Below are 19141 nucleotides of genomic sequence, written 5' to 3'. Positions count from 1 at the left end.
CAGGAGTTCAGGCCTGAAGCCCCTTCTCCCCACATTCCCAAGAGATAAGTCCTCCCCCCACCCCCCCAGAATTTAGGGTAGATGTTCACTGTCTATTGATTTTCAAATCCTCCCCCTGGGGTTGTGTAGGGAGTAGGAGAGAGATAGGTGCTTAAATCCACTGACTCTAAGACTTAAGACCAGATTTTCTGACCCCTGTCATCCTCTCCCAACTGCACCCTGCTGCAGGCAGAGGACCTGTTTGAGTTCCCAACTTCTCAGTCAACAGAGGTCTGCACAGCCAGTCTTAGAATCCTGGAAGTCCAAGTCCCCGCTACTTAGGGAAAAACTCAATATTCTGAGCTCAGGAACAATACACAACCTGAGTATGGACCCCCAGTCCCAACAGGCTCAGGAACGTCAGACCCAGGTCCCAAGCCCACAAACGCCCCTCAGCCACCTGCCGGGTAGCTGCGCCGCGCACTTGCCAGCGTGCAGCGTGAGAACACCCCAGCTGGGCTGCATGCAGCCGTCAGGACAAGCTGCGAGGTTCCCAGCCTCCCTGCCAGCCCCGACCCAGCACCGCCGCCTCCCAGCTGTCGCCCGGCAACCACAGCTGAGTGGGGCGAAGGGCTGAGCCCGGACTGCGGGGTCTTGGGAAAGGAGGGTTTGTGAGCCTGGATTCCTAGATCTTAAGACGTGCGATGGTTTGCGGCAGTAACTAGGCAGGCAAAGGGTTATTTTGAAGAGGGGGTTTGAGGCGGGGAGAGCAGAAGCCCCCTCTTCTCGGGGGTTCCAGCTGTCCCCCCTCCTCCCCAGCCACGCAGGAGCCCTCTTCCTGACCTGTAGGCTCAGAGGAGCCCCGAGCCCCGCCTCCTCAGGGCGCAGAAACTAGCGATGCCCCAGGGGTTCCCATTTATAGCTCGATTTCCACTCAGCGCGGTCCCTCCAGGACCTGGGCTGAGCAACTTTCTTCCACTCCCTCCCCTCACTTCTCCTCACCCCCGTGCCCCTGCAACCCCGGCAGGGTGCAGGTGTCCAACCCAGCCGAAACCCCCTCCTTCGATCCAGGTGTTCCGGCTCCCAGATCCCAATAGGGGTGGGGCACCCGCCCAAGAGGAAAGCCCTACTCCTCGGCCTTTTGGTCGCGGAGTTTCTTAATGGAAAGAGGGCGGGGCGCGCCGGTGCCTAGGCGAATGAGATCAGACCCAGCCGGGGTCTCAGAGATGCAGCGAGCGGGATTCGCCTGCGTTTCAGAGCGTCGGAGCCAGCGGCTGAGCAGATTTGGGAAACTCCAGGCCAGGGACAAGGGTGCGCCTCGCCTGGGGTGAATGAAGAGTCGGGCTCGAAGAAGGTTCCAGGCTTGAGTGGTGGGAGGTGTGCTGTCCAGGAAGCAGTTGGCAAGGAAGGCAGTGCTACAGCAAGTCTGCTGCATCTTGGGGGACACACACTCAGTATGCTGGTCCCCGCCCTCCTCGTCCTCTTATTCTGCCTCAGAGCGCGTGCAGGTACCTCGAAGGGCGGGGGAGGCGGTAAATACGGGGAGGGTTGCTTGCCATTTCCCGCTTTTACTGGAGTGAATGGGGCTGAGGGCTGGGACTCCTGGATCTGAGGGAGCAGAAGTCTGGGAGCCTGGCTTCTGGGTCTGCGGGAAGAGGTGTTTGGGGACTGAACTCCCGGGTTCTGAATGAGAGAACTCTTGAACATGCTATACTCAGCTCTGCTCCCTTCTTCTCCATTCTCCTAGGCCTGTCACCCCACTTCCTGCAACAGCCGGAGGACCTGGTGGTCCTGCTAGGGGACGAGGCCCGGCTGCCCTGTGCCCTGGGCACATACTCGGGAGTGGTCCAGTGGACTAAGGATGGGCTGGCTCTAGGGGGTGAGAGGGACCTGCCAGGTGAGGCTGTTCTCAGTTCTCAGGGAGGGGCTGGGCTTAGGCTGTAACTGAAGTATCTATTTTGACATTTTCAAGTTTGGAAAATTAATGGGCTCAGGTAAACATTTGGGTGTCCTAAAAAATTTTGTTGTTGTTGATAGTCACCCGAGGATACTTTTTCATTGATTTTTAGAGAGTGGAAGGGAGACAGAGAGGGGGAGAGAGAGAGAAATATCAATTGGTCGTCTCTGGAATGGGCCCCTGCTTGGGTGGGGGATCAAACCTGCAACCCAGGTACATGCCCTTGACCAGGAGTTGAACCTGTGACCTTTCGGTCTGACACTCTAACCACGCCAGCCAGGGCTGTCTTGAACTTTCAGTTTATACTTTGGGGATGATCCATGGGGTTTGAAGATTTTAATTTGTATTGTAAAATATTACATAAATACAGAAAAGCATATAAAACATAAGTAGAAGATTTGCCAAGTAACTATAAAGTAGACACTCACGTAACCATTACTCAAGTCCAGAGCCCTTCTTATTCCTTTCCCCTATCATAACTCCCTCCCTCTTTACCCCAGGGGTAGCATCTAATCTGCCTTTTATGGCAATTGTTTTCTGACTTTTTTCTCTCTGAATTTATCACCCCCCCAAGTTTGAAGTGACTCTGAACTGGGAGAGGGTTAGTGTCTCCCTAGCTCAGCACCCACTTTTGGGATGGGAACAGGAACTCAGAACAGTGGTGTGACTGCCTCTTTCTTGATTCCAGGGTGGTCCAGGTACTGGATATCAGGGGATGCAGCCAGAGGCCAGCACGACCTTCACATTAGGCCTGTGGAACTAGAGGATCAAGCGGCATATGAGTGTCAGGCTACACAGGCAGGCCTCCGCTCTCGACCAGCCCAGTTGCATGTGCTGGGTGAGGGTCCAGCCCACTCATCTCCCCAGGGGTGCCCAGAGGGATAGCCAGTCCTAGCTGGGAGTATCAGAGTCCAGGGAGCACAGAGGAGTGGTCAAATAGAGCTGGGAAGATCAGGGTCTCTGGGCCCAGAATCCAGCTCTGACCCCAGATCCATCCACAGTGCCCCCAGAAGCCCCTCAGGTGCTGGGCAGCCCCTCTGTGTCTCTGGTTGCTGGGGTTCCTGCAAATCTGACCTGTCGGAGCCGTGGGGATGCCCGCCCTACCCCTGAGCTGCTGTGGTTTCGAGATGAGGTCCAGCTGGATGGGGCTACCTCCTATCAGGTCAGATGCAAGTCTCTGTGCCAGCCCTTGTTTATTCAGGGAAATGTGAGTGTTCACTAAGACTACAGGCTCATCCAGAGAAGAAAAGGGCATGGGAGGGCAGGGGTTAAAGGGTTGGGACCCTTGGTGTATGATTAAGGGTGAGGACTCTAGGTCTGGACTACCTGGCTCCATCACTTCTTAGTTGATTGATCTTGAGTAAGTAATTAACTTAACCTCTTCTGTCCCTCAGTTTTCTTATCTGTACAATGAGGATAATAGTATGTACCTCATAGGGCAGTGATGGCGAACCTATGACACGCGTGTCAGAGGTGACACGCGAACTCATTTTTTTGGTTGATTTTTCTTTGTTAAATGGCATTTAAATATGTAAAATAAATATCAAAAATATAAATCTTTGTTTTACTATGGTTGCAAATATCAAAAAATTTCTATATGTGACACGGCACCAAAGTTAGGGTTTTTCAAAATGCTGACACTCCGAGCTCAAAAGGTTCGCCATCACTGTCATGGGGTAATTGTGAGGATTAAATAAAGCAATACTCCCTGTGCCCAGAACAATGTCATGGGGTAATTGCGAGGATTAAATAAAGCAATACTTCTTCTAAGTGCTTAGAAGAGAGCCTGACACATAGTAAGCACTGTATTAGGGGTAGATAAAATCATTATTATTATTAATAACCTCCAGACCCTGCTGAAGAAAGGGACCATCGAGTCCGTGGAGAGCATCTTATCCTTTACCCCTTCCAGCCATGATGATGGAGCCACCTTGGTCTGCCGGGCCCGAAGCCAGGCCCTGCCTGCGGGAAAGGACACAGCTATCACACTGAGCCTGCAATGTAAGTGCATTGGACGCTGGTCCCTGAGCCTGGAGTCCTTGGTGAAATAGGGGCCTGGGACCTGAACTCCAGGGTATGAGGAAGGAGGGAGCTGTGTCTGTAGTTCCTGAGGGAATACAGAACTGGAGGCCTGCCTGGACTCCTAGCTCAAAGGGAAGAGGGAACTGGAGATCCACACCACTGGGGTGGAGGGGTTGGGAGTTGGACTCCTAGGTCATCAATGAAGGTCCTTGACCATTGCTGACTATTGGCCCACCTCCACAGACTCCCCAGTGGTGACTCTGTCTGCAGAACCACAGACTGTGCAGGAGGGAGAGAAGGTCACTTTCCTATGCCAGGCCAGGGCCCAGCCTCCTGTGACGGGCTATCGGTGAGGATGATCACCTCTCCCAAGCCCAAAGCACTAGCTTGGAAAGGGGTGGAGCTGGGACATGAGTAGGTGAGCCTGGGGAGCAGAGACAATACTAACAATCCCACTACCTCCACAGGTGGGCAAAAGGGGGCTCCCCAGTGCTGGGGGCCCGAGGACCATTGTTGGAAGTGGTGGCCGACGCCTCATTCCTAACTGCGCCAGTGTCCTGCGAAGTCAGCAACGCCGTGGGTAGTGCCAACCGCAGCACCGCACTGGATGTACAGTGTGAGCCAGGGCAGGACCATGGATGTGGGCAAAGTGGGGCCTGCTGAAATGGGCAGGTGGGGCGGGGGGTGTGGAGGATTGAGTGGGGCATGGCTGTGATGGGCTGTGGAAGGTGGGTGGGGGGGACATAAAATGTAGGCAGAGTTTGACTGTGCTGGGTCAGTGCCAAATTGGAGCAGGGACAGGGGCAGGGCGGGGCAGGGCATGTAAGCAGGGTTGTGGACCAGGGGCCTATACTTTCGCCCTTGAGGTTGCCATTTCTTTCTTTCTTCCTTCCTTCCTTCCTTCCTTCCTTCCTTCCTTCCTTCCTTCCTTCCTTCCTTCCTTCCTTCCTTCCTTCCTTCCTTTCTTTCTTCTCTTAATAATAATTCTTTTTTTCTTTAAATATATTTTAATTGACTTCAGAGAGGAAGGGAGAGGGAGAGAGAGAGAGAGAGAAAGATAGAACCATTAATGATGAGAGATAATCATCAATTGGCTGCTTCTTGCATGCCCCCCACTGGGATCGAGCCCACAACCCGGGCACGTGTTCTGACCTGGAATCGAACTGTGACCTCCTAGTCCGTAGGGAGGGCTGGGCTGGCCAGGTTGCCAAATCTGAGTGGCTGACCCCAGGTCAGAAGTTGCAGCCCTCCCGGTCATGTGACCTTATCTTTCCTCTAGTCGGGCCGATTCTACAGGCAAAGCCGGAGCCTATGTCCGTAGACCAGGGGGAAGAAGCTTCCTTTAGCTGTGCCTGGCACGGGAACCCGCTCCCACGGGTGACCTGGACCCGCCATGGGGGTGCACAGGTAAGGCCGTGTCTGGGGCTAGTACTGCTGGCAGGCAGTGGACGGAGCTTCCTCCCAAGGTTCTGCCCCTGATGCCCCTTCATATCCCAGGTGCTGGGCTACGGGCCCACGCTGCGTCTTCCCTCGGTGGGGCCAGAGGATGCAGGCGACTATGTGTGCAGGGCCGAGGCAGGGCTCTCCGGCCTGGGGGGCGGCGCTGCAGAGGCTAGGCTGACTGTGAACGGTGAGAAAACGGTGCTTCCTAAAGGACTGGGATGGGCAGAGCGGACGAAATGGGTGTGGCCTCCAGAGTGAAAGCTCGATAGAGGCGGGCCTGGGGTCCCAGTGGGATGTGGTGAAGGCGAGTCTCCGCGGGGCTTGGAGTTTGTTGAGGGGCGTGGCCTGGTTGGCTGGGGTTGGAGTGCCTGGCCTGGCCTTATCGAAACAGACTTTGGTTGGGAGGGTGGGGCCTCTCCTCTGATTGAACCACAATCTCCAAACAAGCTCCCCCAGTAGTGACCGCCCTGCATTCATCGACTGCCTTTCTGAGGGGCCCCGCCCGCCTCCAGTGTCTAGTCTTCGCCTCCCCCGCCCCAGAAGCCGTGGTAAGGAAATGTCCTTGCTTTCATGACCCACTGAGCTATGACCCACCCAGCCAGACTCCCACAACTGCATGACTACCTCTGACTCTCCCAACACCCTGGCTGTTTCCCTCCCTCCTCCCCAGTCTCCTCTGATCTCCTTTTGTGTCCCAAGGTCTGGTCTTGGGATGAGGGCTTCCTGGAGAAGGGTTCCCGGGGTCGGTTCCTGGTGGAGACGTTCCCAGCCCCGGAGGGCCGAGTTGGACAGGGTCCAGGCCTGATTTCTGTGCTACACATTTCGGGAACCCAGGAGTCTGACTTTAGCCGGGGCTTCAACTGCAGTGCTCGTAACCGGTTGGGTGAGGGAGATACCTGGATCAGCCTGGGCCGTAGAGGTGAGACCTGAAGCCTGAAGACCCCAACCCCCAAAGGCTACAATTCACAAACCGAGGACCTCCAAATGCAAAGACCCCTAAACCCTTAGAGCCTCAAAACTATAAGTCCTTTGAATCCTGAGACACCCCCAAAATAAATGACCTCAAATACAGAATCCTAAACGGAGACACCCCTCACATTCTGGTGCCCCCAAAATGGGAATCTCCAAAGTTAAAATCCCTCAAATTCTAAGACTCCCTAAAGCCAGGGAGTTTACTTGTGAAACCCCAATTTCATAAGCCCTTAACCCCAGGGTATTATAAATCTTGGGTATCTCCAAATCTGGCAACTTTTGAACCCAGAGACCCCAACCCAAGCCCTAGTCCTGTTCCCCAGTTCCTCCTCAGACCACCCCTCTTCTCCTTGCAGATGTGCTGCCTACTATGCGGATTGTGGCTGGGGTGGCCTCCTTGGCCACGACTCTCATTATAGTCATCACTGGGGTGGCCCTCTGCTGCTGGTGCCAAGGCAAGGGTTAGTACCAGAGCTCTACTCCAACCCCCTCAACCCCTCCCCCCCCCTGCCAAACACACACACACACACACACACACACACACACACACACACACACTTGCCCTGCTCACTGACAGGTCCTCAAATACAGAATCCTAAAAGCCTGGCCTTGGGACCTGGCCCCAGTGCTGCCTCTCTAGCCCCTGGTGGAAATTGGTTCACCTTCAGGACCTGGTTCCTTCCTGAAGCCCTAACTCCACTTCCTCAAGGTCAATTACTACTTGCCCTCCCAGACCAGGGCTCTCAGTGGTTTCTAACCTTCTAACCTAATCTTCCCAGTCCTCTCTCTTCCTGCTCATTGGTCTCCACAAACTGTGACCCTACCCCATTGCTTATCTCTGCCTCCGTCCTCCCACCCTCACCCACTGTCCTTGGCCTCAGCCTCTTTCTCCAAGCAAAAGAACCGGGTTCGCATTCCAGGCAGCAGCCATGGTTCCAGTTTGCGGGGCCCGGAGGAAGAGGAGACAGGCAGCAGTGAGGACCAGGTAGGAAGCCAGGGTCCCCAGACCTAATTGTACCTCTAGACCCAAATTGTAACCTAGTCCTAACTGGGCCCCTAAACTCAAATTGGGCCCTAGTCCCAACATTGACCCCAGATCCAAATGTCCCCCAGATTCAAATATGCCCCTGACCAAGTTATTCCCTAGATTCAATATGTCCCCAGCGCCCTTTGTTTTCCTGAGCCTAGAGTCTAGACCCCGGCTCAGGTAGGAGGATCCTGTGGCCACTCCCTCTCACTAAGCACCCTACTCCAGGGCCCCATCATGCACATGGACAGCAGTGACCTGGTTCTGGATGAAGAGGGGGCTCTGGAGACTAAGGTGAATGTTGGAAGGGAAAGGACTCCCTTCTCTGTGTCTCCAACGCTTTCACTACTTCTGTCCCTTCCTTTTTTATTCTGTTGCCCACAGAGCAGGGATCTAGCCCCCTCTGTCCTCTTTCTCATGCCTCCTGGGCTGTCTCACCCACCTCCACATTCTCCGTTTGCTATCTGCTATCTCTGCCCACATATGTGTCCTAGCCTTGTACTCCATCTTTAGCTCCAGATCAGGGTTCCCTCTGTCTGTGCTTTCCCTATCATACTCATGTTTCAGGCCTCCTGGTTGCCTCACCTTGGTTGCCTCCCTAGGCCCCTTTCACTTACCAGGTCCCACACTTGCCTCACATCCCCAGACTTGCCCCACCTTTAGGGTCCCTTTTCTTTCTCCTCTGTACCTGGCAAATGCTATTCCGCTATTCTCTTGGCCTAAACCCCTCCTAACTTCCTTCCCATACCTACCTAATTCTCTCCTTCAATTCCTCTAGTCTCAATTCATACATTTCTGGTTCTACAAAATCTTTCCTTCCTTCCTTCCTTCCTTCCTTCCTTCCTTCCTTCCTTCCTTCCTTCCTTCCTTCCTTCCTTCCTTCCTCCCCTCCCAGCTCTGATCATTCTGTCCATGTTTCGCCTCTCACAGCCAGGACCACTCTGATCTGGGCTTCTCCATCACAGCCTGATCTCTGTGCTGAAGGTTCCCCCATCACAATCCCAATCATCTTGCCTGTGCTTCTCCATAAAGTCCCATCATCACAGTCCCAGCCACTCTGCCTTACTTCCCCCAGTACAGTGCTGACTCCTTTGGGCTCTGTCTGGTTATCTGTCACTTCTCCTTTGGCCTAGTATCTCCATGAGGACAGGGCCAGGTCTATCCAGCAGCTGCACAGGGCATGACACAAAATCAAAGCCATGGGGCTGTTGGGCAGATGTGTGAATAGATATCTTGGTCTCAATCTCTCTCTCTCGCTCCCTCTGCACCTCCTTCCACACCACCATCCCTCAGCAGGCCTATATCCTTCTGTCTCTGTCTCTTTCTGCCCATCTCTTTCTGTTCTTTTCTCTCTTGTCACTGTGTTTGTCTTACTTTGTCTTCCTACCAGTCTATACATCTGTCTCTCTGTCTCTGCCTGCTCCTCTTTCTATCTTTTGCCTCTCACTAGGTCTGACTCAATCTCCATCAGTGGTCCTCACTCCCCTATACCTTCACATACTCACAAATCTCATTTGTCTCCTCAGGACCCAACCAACGGTTACTACAAGGTCCAAGGAGTCAGTGTGAGCCTGAGCCTTGGCAAAACCCCTGGAGATGGCCTCTTCCTGCCACCCTCTCCCACCCTTGGACCTCTGGGTACCCCTCCTTTCTATGACTTCAACTCACACCTAGGCATGCCTCCCCCCTGCAAACTGTATAGAGCCCAGGCAGGTTATCTCACCACACCCCATTCTCGAGCTTTTACCAGCTACATCAAACCCACATCCTTTGGACCCCCAGATATGGACCCCAGGACTCCCCCCTTCCCATATGCTTCCTTCCCCACACCCAGCCACTCTCGTCTCCAAACGCATGTGTAGCATCTCTCCAACTCAAAAGTGCTGGGATCTTCAACTTGCCATAACAGATTGTCCTGATTTCTAAAGAACCAGAACAAGTTAGCGAACCTACTCCTCCAAAACTAAACATTGAGGAGAGTGATAGATCATTACTATTGCCTAGGTTATTGATGGACAATTTGCTCAGCCAAAGGGGATGCCCTAAGTGGGAGCAAGATGGCCACTATGTCCACCTATTCCCCTGTATAAAAGAGATTCAAGATGTCAAATGGTCCCTTCACAGAGGAATAGAGATGGGGTGATGGGAGTTAGAGGCAGATGTAGAAGTTGTTCCCAGACGCTGAAGGAAGATATTTCAAGATGACCACTTGCATTGAGAAGAAAGATAACATAGGGAGATTAAGATGGAGCCCAGCTGGTTTGGCTCAGTGGATAGAGTGTCAGTCTGAAGACTAAAGGGTCCCAGGTTCAGTTTCAGTCAAGGGCACATGCCCGGGTTGCAGGCTTGATCCCCAGTAGGGGATGTGCAGGAGGCAGCCTATCAATGATTCTCTCTCATTATTAATGTTTCTATCTCTCCCTCTCCTTTCCTCTCTGAAATCAATAAAGATATATTAAAAAAAAAAAAAAAAGATAGAGGCCTGACCAGGTCCTGTCCTGGCTCTCCGTGAGGCACACGTTGCTTGGCCAACGGAAGTGAAGCCAAGATGGCAGTTCACTCCTTGGGAACCCAAGATAGACACCATCTTGATCCCTTCCACCTTCCTTAAAGGCCTGGAAGAATTGGGTCCAAGGAGTGAGGACAGGCTGAGATTGTCACTGGAGGGGGTGGAGGTGGAATCTGGGGATGAGAAGATATATGTTTAATTTAAAAAATTAAAATTTGTCTTTAGGATTCTCTTGGCATTAAGGCCCTTCCTCTACCCTAGGCTCTGAAGTGACTCTAGGAGCAAAACCAGGAGCCACACCTAAGCCCCTTGCTACCCGCTTAATGCTTTGGGCTCTTTTAATATACATCTACACAAACATACATGCACAGATGCACACACATGACAGGGCTACTCCACTGGGCTTGGGGAAGACAGGATTCTACACTGTCATTGCAAGAGACAAAGCAGTAAGCCCTGAAGGGGAGGCTGAGAGGGAGAGGCTAGAGGTGGGGAATTAGAAATTCCCTGGTCCTTAGAGCAAAGATTGTCCTGAGGTGCTGAGTACCTGACTTGTGTCATCTTTTAAAAGGGGGCCTGGGAACTTCGTGTCATGGATCCTTGAGCAAGGAATTAAAGTTCCATACAGCTGAGAGCCTTGGGAAGCAGAGCAGAAGGCCTGGGACTCTTGGGTCTTAGGGGGAAAGGGCTGGCGGCTTGGTCTCTGGTTCTGATAGGAAAGGTTCCTGGGGCCCAGACTCCTGAATCTGAGGAAGAAGAGGACCGGGTGGCAACTGCTGTGTTCTTGATTGGGGAAATTTTGGAGGACTACATTCTGGCAACTCAAGAGAAGAAATTTGGTTGGGGTTGGGAGCAGGGTGAGGAGGTGGGTGTTGTCTTCCATGCTGATAATTCCTGGAAGAGAAGGAAGCTGATTTGTGAGTGTCTGAGTCCGAAGAAGGACACAAAATCCATAACCCAGAGCCCATGACCCAGACCTCCGGCTAGATCCTGGCATGGGGTGGAACACCTGGAATCTTAAGGGAGTGGGGGCTTGACGCAGGCTCCCACGTGGCGTTGGGGAGCTGCTCCTGCCTGCGCAGAGCGGGCACGCTATTGTCCTGGCCAGGAAGGCGGGGCCGGCGTGGGGCGGGGCTGGAGGCGCCGGCGCAGCCAAGGGGCGGCGGGAGGAGGTGGCTGTGGCGCTGGGAGCTCCTGTCACCGCTGGGGCCGGGCCGGGCTGGGCGGGAGAGCTGGGGACGTGAGGGCGTGAGAGCCCAGACATGGGGCACATAAGCCCCGCCATTCTCGGTCTGGGCCGCCGCCGGGCCCCGCCGCCGCTGCCGCTGTTGCTGCCACTATTGCTGCTGCTTCTGCGCGCGCAGCTCGCCGTCGGGAGCCTGGCCGGTGGGAGCCCCGGCGCGGCGGAGGTGAGGACTGGGGGTTGGGGGAAGGGGCGGGACCCGGCCTCGACCCGACGCGGACGTGTCCAGGGCGGAAAGTGCAGTCTTTCCAGCCAGGTGGACCCCCCCGGGTCCCCTAATGGCGCTAGACATTCACTAACCCAGGAGTCCAGGCCCCAACCTCCCATCTTGTGTCGTCCCAGCCACCCCCCGCCCCCAGCATAGGAACTGACTTTCCCAGAGCTCCTGGTCCCAGAAATCCAGCCCCTCAGATCCTCTCGACCTAAGCGACTCAGCCCCAGCCCCTGCCCACCTGAACATATGACCCACCAAGCAATAAGGCACTTAGATCCAAGAATCTGGGTCCCTTTTCATCCTCTGGGCCCTCCCAGGACCCAGGAGTTTAGGCCTCCAGCCACCGCTCTCCAGCCCTCAAGGGTTGGTGTCCAGGCCTGCAGCGTCTGAAGCCAGGCCTTGTCTTCATCTTTGCACCCAAGAATGGGAGCCTGAGCTAGGGATGGAGGGAGGAGGGGCCAGAACGTCTGGGTTCTGACCTCCTCCCCAGCGATTCAGGTTTAACCCCTTTTGTCTCTAGCGCGGCTGCGCCGGGGTGGGCGTGAGTTTGACTCAGCCACCTCCAAGGCGCGAGAATCCTGGGGGACCCGGGTCGCCATAGCAACAGGAGAGCTGGGGCGCCCCGCCCAGTAGTAACTGTATCCCGGGAAACGGTACCTCTACCGAGGCGGGTGCTCGGTGCTTGGTGAAGGGGCTGGTTCTGGGGTCTAAACCTCTGAGTCCTAGAAAGCGAAGGACCCAGGGACCAGCGTGCCGACGTCCCCCGGCCCTCACTGACCCCTTCGCCCACACACCCAGGCCCGGGGGTCCGCTCAGGTGGCTGGACTATGCGGGCGCCCAGCCCTTCATCGGGACCTGCGCACGGGCCGCTGGGAACCAGACGCACAGCTGTCGCGGCGCTGTCTCCGGGACCCGCAGCGCGCGCTGGAGTACTGCCGACAGGTGGGCGCGCCGCCGCGAGGGGCGAAGGCGGCCGGCGATGGGCGCGGTCTAGCCAGACTGGTGTGGGTTTTTGTTGTTGTTGTTGTTTGTTTGTTTGTTTCCCACCCAGACTCCTAAGGCCAGGAGACCAGGGATCTAAGAAGGCTAGGCAGCCAGGGGGCGTGGCCAGAGGCGAAGTTAGATAGGGCGGGACCTGTTTTTAAGAAAAGGTCACAAAACAAAACAAAAAAGAAAAGAGAGAAACTAGGTCAGGAAAGAGGAGAACCGTGCAAAGTCCGGCTAAGGAAGGTGACCCAGTGAAGTGGTGGGCTCCTTAAAGAGCAGGTGTATAGGGAGGCGTGGCCAAAGGAGAGGGTAGTCTGACAAAAAGTCCCTAGGGACCTAGAAGATAGGAAAAGGGGTGGAGCCCAATTAAAAAGTGGAAAGCTAGGAGGCGTGGCTATGAAAGGAAGGGCTATTACAAAGAGAAGGGACACTGAGAAGTCTAACGGGGAAAGAGCGAGGCTTAAAGGTTGGTGGAATCTACGGAGAGATTAACCTGATTGGGGAAGGGCGGCAATGTGACCAGAAGAGAGGTGGGCGTAGAAAAATTGAGTTTGTGGGTATATGGAGAGACCTTTGAAAAGGAACTGGCCAGGTAAAGGGGAGAGGCCTAAGGATAGCGGGGTGCGGGGAAGAGAGAGGGAGGGGTAAGGGGGAGTTACTAGGGGCGTGGCCAATGGGCCTACGGGACTTAGATATCTAAGACGGATTTTATGAAGAAGCAGGGCCTAAGGAGAAGAATGCCTTATGAACACTGGAGTCTTGAAAAGGGACATGGCCAGAAGAGAAGCGTGACTGGTTGGGTTCTAACAGTGGGTTGATTGCCCCACCCGGTGCCCACAGATGTACCCGGAGCTGCAGATTGCACGTGTGGAACAGGCGGCGCAGGCCATCCCCATGGAGCGCTGGTGCGGAGGTGCCCAGGGTGGCCGCTGTACCCACCCTCACCACCAGGTTGTGCCTTTCCGCTGCCTGCGTGAGTCATAGGCTGGGGGAGGGAAATGGAGGTGGGAGTCTGAGGGGGAGATCCTGGGCCCTGGTCTCAAGGGTCACATTAGAGAGCTAGATGCTTGAGTCCTGAGGGGGGTAGAGAAGCCTCTGAGGATAATAAACCTGGATTCTGAGGAGGGTAAGGCTAGTGGCTATGAGAGGATCTCACTCTGGTGCCCCCATTCCCCAGCGGGTGAATTCGTGAGTGAGGCCCTGCTGGTGCCCGAAGGCTGCCGGTTCTTGCATCAGGAGCGCATGGACCAGTGTGAGAGTTCAACCCGGAGGCATCAGGAAGCACAGGAGGTCAGGACCCTGGCACATTCATCCTCACACCCAGAACACCCCCCTCCTGCAGAACCCAAGAGTCTGGGCCTCTGCCCCCTCTTCCCATCAGGACAGAACCAGTAATTCAGGCTCCCAGCCCCATCAGCCTCCATCACTCAGGCATCCAGGCCCCCCTCGTTTACCCTCTCCTACCCCACAATCCTGGTATCTGGACCCACTCTTCCTACAGGCCTGCAGCTCCCAGGGCCTCATCCTGCATGGCTCGGGCATGCTTTTGCCCTGTGGCATGGATCGGTTCCGAGGTGTGGAGTATGTGTGCTGCCCCCCTCCAGTGACCCCTGACCCATCTAGGACAGAAGTTGGGTGAGTGAGAGGGAATCTTCCCTGCCCATCCCAAGGCTTCTTGAGGCAGGAGTTGGAAGCCTGGGGCCTGGACCCAGGTTCTTATTGCCTTGTGTCTTCTGCTCCCTCAGCGACTCCTCCACCAGGTCCTGGCCCCCGGGGAGCAGAATAGAGGGGGATGAGGATGAGAAAGAGGAGGAATCCTTCCTACAGCCAGTAGACGATTACTTTGTGGAGCCCCTACAGGCTGAAGAGGAAGAAGAGGAGGAAAGAGTCCCACCTTCAAGCTCCCATCTTCCTGCAGGGGTCAGCAAAGGTGAGGCCATTTCTGAAGGGAGGCTGATTTGGGGAGTCTTGGTGTAGGAACATCTTTGGGAGGGACCAATAGGAGAGGGGTCTGCTTGGAAGGAATGGAAGGGATGAGAGCAGTTTTGGATAAAGTAGAGGTGGAAGGCCTGGCCTGTGAAGGGTGGTTGGAGGTACCTGGAAGTGAAGGAGCCATTGGTAAATCTAAGGGTTATTTTGGGTTAGAGGATGGTGTAATGGATTCCTAAACTTTGCAAGAACGTTCAGAACTGTTGCCTAGTTCTGAACTGCATTTCCCATGATGCTAGGCAGAAGCTATGGCTAAAGTGGACACATGGTGGTTTCCAGTGCACTCTAGGAAATGTAGTTCTCTGGGTAGAAAAGGTGATCTGGAGATGGGGTTCAGGCTGACCATCTGATTCCTGGCATTGCAGTGACTTCCACCCCGAGGCCCACAGATGGTGTGGATGTGTACTTTGGCATGCCTGGAGAGATCAGTGAGCACGAGGGTTTCCTACGGGCCAAGATGGACCTGGAGGAGCGAAGGATGCGCCAGATTAATGAGGTAATGATAGTGGGGGTCCCTGGATCACCCATAACATAGAGCTCCATAAATATAAGGAAATTTCTTGAGGACAAGTTGGGACTATTTCCAAAAGCTCCCCACACCCCTGTCAATTCCTAGTCCTCAGTGCCACCCCTAAAATGACCAGGGATCCCTAACCCATAGAATCCCATTGAGATGCCAACAGATTCTAAGGAAACTCTGGGGGATGGTACTCTTCCACCTTAAATTTCTTCTGAGTCTTCTCTGTTGGGAACCCAAGAACCAATGGGACTTAAGGGATCTATCTGGAGCCTCCAAAGTCTTGAAGAAGGATTGGGGAACTCACTGGGTGGAGCAGGGTGGATTATATAATCCTGAAGTTCCCCTGCTCCCAGGTGATGCGTGAATGGGCCATGGCGGACAACCAGTCCAAGAATCTGCCTAAAGCTGACAGACAGGCCCTAAATGAGGTAGGACAACTTCCAGTGGGGCACATCCAGTCTCAGCCTGGCTTAGGCCTTGTCCCACCAGCCTCATCCAGTTCCACCCCTTCCTACTTATATCAGCCTCTCTTTGCCCCACCCCTACATTTAGCTCCGCCCCTCTTGGCCTATGTTGGACCTGACATTGTTCTTCTCTGATTTGCCATGTTTTGCCCTGTTTTAACCTGTCTTATCTCTGAGGACTGGCTCTGGAGTCCTCTCCCATGCTGACCCCTCAGGTCCAGCAGATCCTCTCAGCCTCTTGGATGCATTCCGGTCCCTGTTAGGCCATGCCCCCTGACTTTGGTCCTACCCCTCTAATCTCATTTTTACTCAATCCCTCCTCAGTAGGCCAGCCTCATGTTCTCCATCCCACCTCTTCCAACTTCACCTTGGTACAGACCTACTTCCTATAGTCCCCACTCAGGTTAGCTCTATTCCTTGACTCTTGCTCCCTTACCCACCTTAGTCTCATTTAGGCACAGTCTGTCTTTAGTTTGCCCTACCCAGGCCTAGAGCTCTACCTTTATTAAAATACTTGCTCCCTTTGATCTTAACGTAGGCCAACTCTGTTCCTAGATTGTTCATTCCCAGTAGTTTACACCTCCAGCTTGGCTCCCAGTAGGCCTAGTCCTACCCTATATCCCCACCCTTTCCAGTCAGTGTCCTGTGATCTAGTCCCAACCCCAGGTTGACTCTGCCCAGACCTAGATCCACTGCACCCACCCTGCTTGGCCCTATAGCCCTGCCTTTCCAGAATGCCACTGACCTAGGCTTTCACCCATATTTACCTCTGCTGATCTTGTGTCCACCCCTTTGATAGCACTTTCAGTCCATTCTGCAGACCCTGGAGGAACAGGTGTCTGGTGAGCGACAGCGCCTGGTGGAGACCCATGCCACCCGAGTCATCGCCCTAATCAACGACCAACGCCGGGCTGCCTTGGAAGGTTTCCTGGCAGCACTGCAGGGAGATCCGCCTCAGGTGTGGGAGCGCGGGGGCAGAGGGCAGAGGATGGAAAGGGCTGGGGCAGGCCTAGGCAGCCTTCATCCCTTCCACAGCCAGAGCGTGTCCTGCTGGCCCTGCGGCGCTATCTGCGTGCCGAGCAGAAGGAGCAAAGGCACACACTGCGACACTACCAGCATGTGGCTGCCGTGGAGCCTGAGAAGGCCCAGCAGATGAGCTTCCAGGTGCTCAGATTCTTCTCACTCTCTAATACCCTGCTATCCCTGAGACCCATACCTCAGGCTTTTTCTTGTCCCTCAGGCCCTCTTTCTGTCTCTTGGGCCACCTTCTATCCTGGAACCCCTCTTTTGTGCCTTGGAACCTTTTCCGGTCCCTTGGATCCTGTATCTTTGACACCCTTCTTGTCCCTTGGATTTCCTCTTCCTTTCCTAGAATCCCCTTCCTGTGCCTTGAACCCTGTTCTTGTCCTTCTATTCTTCTTTCTCCCTAACCCTACTTGTTTTCCCTGGAACCCCTGTTCTGTGCCTTCAGATCCTAATTTCTGTTTCTTGGATGTTCTCTTCCTGCTCTTGAACTCCAAGACTTGCCCTTGAACCACATCATTTCCATATGACACTCCAATGCTACTTCCTTTTCTGCACCTCCCTCAAGCCTCACTTTCTATTTCTCAGATCCTACTTTCTGCCCCTCCAACCCACTTGCCTCCATTTCCTATCTTCTATACCACCACATTCCTTGTTTCCTATACTTACCATTGTCTCCTGTGCCCCACTTTTCCTAGCAATTACTCCTTTCCCTTCCACCTTAGTTCTTTTTCCAAGCCTCTCACTTCCTGTCTTCTATACATCTTTTCATTTTCTTTGTATTCTGCTTCTCCTCCTTCAATTCCTTCTTCTTATGGCCCGTTCCTGGCCCTTGTACGCTACTTCTGTATATTGTATGTACTACTTTTCCCTTGAATTCTATTGCTCTTCCTTCACCCTACCTCAGTTTCCCCATTTCTAGCTCACATTTCTCAGTTCATCCTTCATATTCACTCCCCCACAGGTGCAGACCCACCTTCAAGTAATTGAGGAAAGGATGAATCAGAGCCTGGGGCTGCTTGATCGGAACCCCCATCTGGCTCAGGAGCTGCGGCCCCAGATCCGTGAGTACCTATGACCCCTGCTTCCCATTCCAGATCTCTAAGGGCAGATCCTGACCCCCAATCTTTGACACACACACACACACACACACACACACTTTAGTTATCCCTGTGTAACAAACACCAGAACTTAAATTAACCATCTTCTTTGTTCATGATTCTGCCGTCTGGTCTGGGTTCTACTGGGTGCTTCTTGTTAGTAGTCAAGCATGTAGCTACATTCAGCTAGCAGATCAGCTAGGAGCTGGAACTTTGGCACAACTGGGCCTCTCTACCTCTCCATGTAGGCTCAAAGCCTCTCTTCTCCAGAGAGACCCTCCGTGTTGTCTGTACACAGGGTGCCTGGACTTCCTAATGGTGGTTCAGGCTCCCAAACATGAAAGTGGAAGCTGCCAGGTCTTCTAAGACATGGGCCCACATTCTGTTGGTTAAAGCAAGTTACAACCCCAGTCCTGATCCAAGGGGAAGAGCCTACACAAGAACAGGAATACCAGACAGTGTGACTTATCACAGCCCCCAGATCTATTGTGACTTCCTTTGCAGTCCCACATCTAACGGTAATTTCCCTGCTCTTTAAGCCCGTTGCACCTCCAGCCTCTATCCTCCCTGCCAGGGTTGCCTCCTACCAGCTCCCCTCTTTCCCAGGTCACACTTATGGCAACCCCCAGTCACTTTGTATATGGTGTGTGTGTGTGTGTGTGTGTGTGTGTGTGTGTGTGTGTGATGTCCCTATGCTCACAACCCTCAACCACCTTTTTATGTGTTCCCCTCAGAGGAATTCCTCCACTCTGAACACCTGAGTCCCAGTGAATTGGAAATCCCTGTCCTCGGGAATAGCAGTGAGGACAAGGGTGGGCTGCAGCCTCTGGATTCCAATGATGGTGAGATAACCCAACTATAGATAACCTCAGACTTTGGGAGACAGGCCCTCAACCTAATTTCTAATCTCCCAAGTCTGGGGGTGTCTCAGCTACCACAGTGAGTGGGAGAGAATGGGGAGGAATGTCTAAGGTTCTGTAGAATCTTTGATCCTCCTGCCTTGGACCCTGGGAGGGTATTTCTCCATCCTTTCTTCAGTGAAGCCCTCCCTCTCTTCACTGTTCCCCTGCCTCCTCTGGCTGCCAACAGACATCCCCATGGCCCTTCAAAAGGTATCTCACAGAGTAGACCACAGCCACCAGATCCCACTAAGTCTCTGAGCCCAAAATGGAAAAGGGTCCATATATTAGGAACCCCAAACCTCCTGTGGTGGAGTCCGGTACCCCTCTGAACTCCTCCTCAGGGTGGGGGGGGGGGGCGGGCACTACTCTGGACTCTCAGGAATGAGCTAGAACTTGGGGGGTAGGGTCCACAGAACAAGACCCTGGGAAAGAAAAACTGCCCAAGCTGTCTCTCCTGGAACAGTATGAACGGAAGGTAAGTTACTCCCGAGGGGGGCCTGGGGGGGGGGCCCAAACTCAAAGGGTTGAAGAAGGAGGGAAGCAGGGGGCTGGATTCCTTAACTAAGGGAAGAGGTAACTGAGGACACGGACTTCGGGATTCTAGGGAAGAGGGAGAGTGGGAGATGCCCTCTCTGGCACTAGGGGAAGAGGAGGCTGGGGCCCATATGCCAGGGTTCCTAACACCTCCGGCTCCCCCAGGGGAATGTGTCTGTTCCGAGGGGTTTTCCTTCCCACTTCTCGGGAGATCCTAGAGATTGGCTGGTAAGAGGAGGAATATTTTGGGTACCTA

General features: G+C 54.0%; 2 protein-coding genes across 2 annotated transcripts in view; both read left to right on the top strand.

Annotated features, from left to right (window-relative positions):
- The first annotated feature begins 1435 nt into the window (after nt 1-1435).
- KIRREL2 (kirre like nephrin family adhesion molecule 2) lies at nt 1436-9306 on the top strand. Its single transcript, XM_023762356.1, has 16 exons — nt 1436-1487; nt 1727-1876; nt 2625-2774; nt 2938-3098; nt 3787-3937; nt 4202-4307; nt 4426-4574; nt 5238-5365; nt 5456-5588; nt 5849-5949; nt 6101-6320; nt 6730-6832; nt 7247-7358; nt 7629-7694; nt 8927-8965; nt 9235-9306. Exons 1-16 carry the CDS (start codon nt 1436-1438, stop codon nt 9304-9306), a joined length of 1893 nt encoding a protein of 630 aa, XP_023618124.1.
- Nucleotides 9307-11110: 1804 nt separating this feature from the next.
- APLP1 (amyloid beta precursor like protein 1) overlaps nt 11111-19141 on the top strand; it is a 9160-nt gene continuing 1129 nt past the window's right edge. Inside the window, exons 1-14 of the mRNA XM_023762345.1 lie at nt 11111-11318; nt 12165-12308; nt 13194-13326; nt 13531-13643; nt 13855-13988; nt 14099-14283; nt 14708-14838; nt 15216-15290; nt 16126-16284; nt 16362-16490; nt 17314-17413; nt 18184-18291; nt 18765-18826; nt 19051-19134. Of these exons, the coding sequence (XP_023618113.1) occupies nt 11172-11318; nt 12165-12308; nt 13194-13326; nt 13531-13643; nt 13855-13988; nt 14099-14283; nt 14708-14838; nt 15216-15290; nt 16126-16284; nt 16362-16490; nt 17314-17413; nt 18184-18291; nt 18765-18826; nt 19051-19134 (1704 nt within the window). The 5' untranslated portion in view covers nt 11111-11171. The remainder of the gene's footprint in view (nt 11319-12164; nt 12309-13193; nt 13327-13530; nt 13644-13854; nt 13989-14098; nt 14284-14707; nt 14839-15215; nt 15291-16125; nt 16285-16361; nt 16491-17313; nt 17414-18183; nt 18292-18764; nt 18827-19050; nt 19135-19141) is intronic.

Source organism: Myotis lucifugus, unplaced genomic scaffold, assembly GCF_000147115.1.
Source record: "Myotis lucifugus unplaced genomic scaffold, Myoluc2.0 scaffold_244, whole genome shotgun sequence".
Taxonomy (NCBI): Eukaryota; Metazoa; Chordata; class Mammalia; order Chiroptera; family Vespertilionidae; genus Myotis; species Myotis lucifugus.
The sequence above is the reverse complement of the archived record's forward strand: the minus strand, read 5'-3'. Positions and strand labels throughout refer to the sequence as shown.

Coding starts and splice junctions, on each gene's coding strand:
- KIRREL2 (XM_023762356.1), top strand. CDS start 1,436: ATGCTGGTCCCCGCCCTCCTCGTCCTCTTATTCTGCCTCAGAGCGCGT. Junction 5,366..5,455: donor CCCGCCATGGGGGTGCACAG/GTAAGGCCGTGT, acceptor TTCATATCCCAG/GTGCTGGGCTACGGGCCCAC. Junction 8,966..9,234: donor ACAAGGTCCAAGGAGTCAGT/GTGAGCCTGAGC, acceptor CCCCACACCCAG/CCACTCTCGTCTCCAAACGC.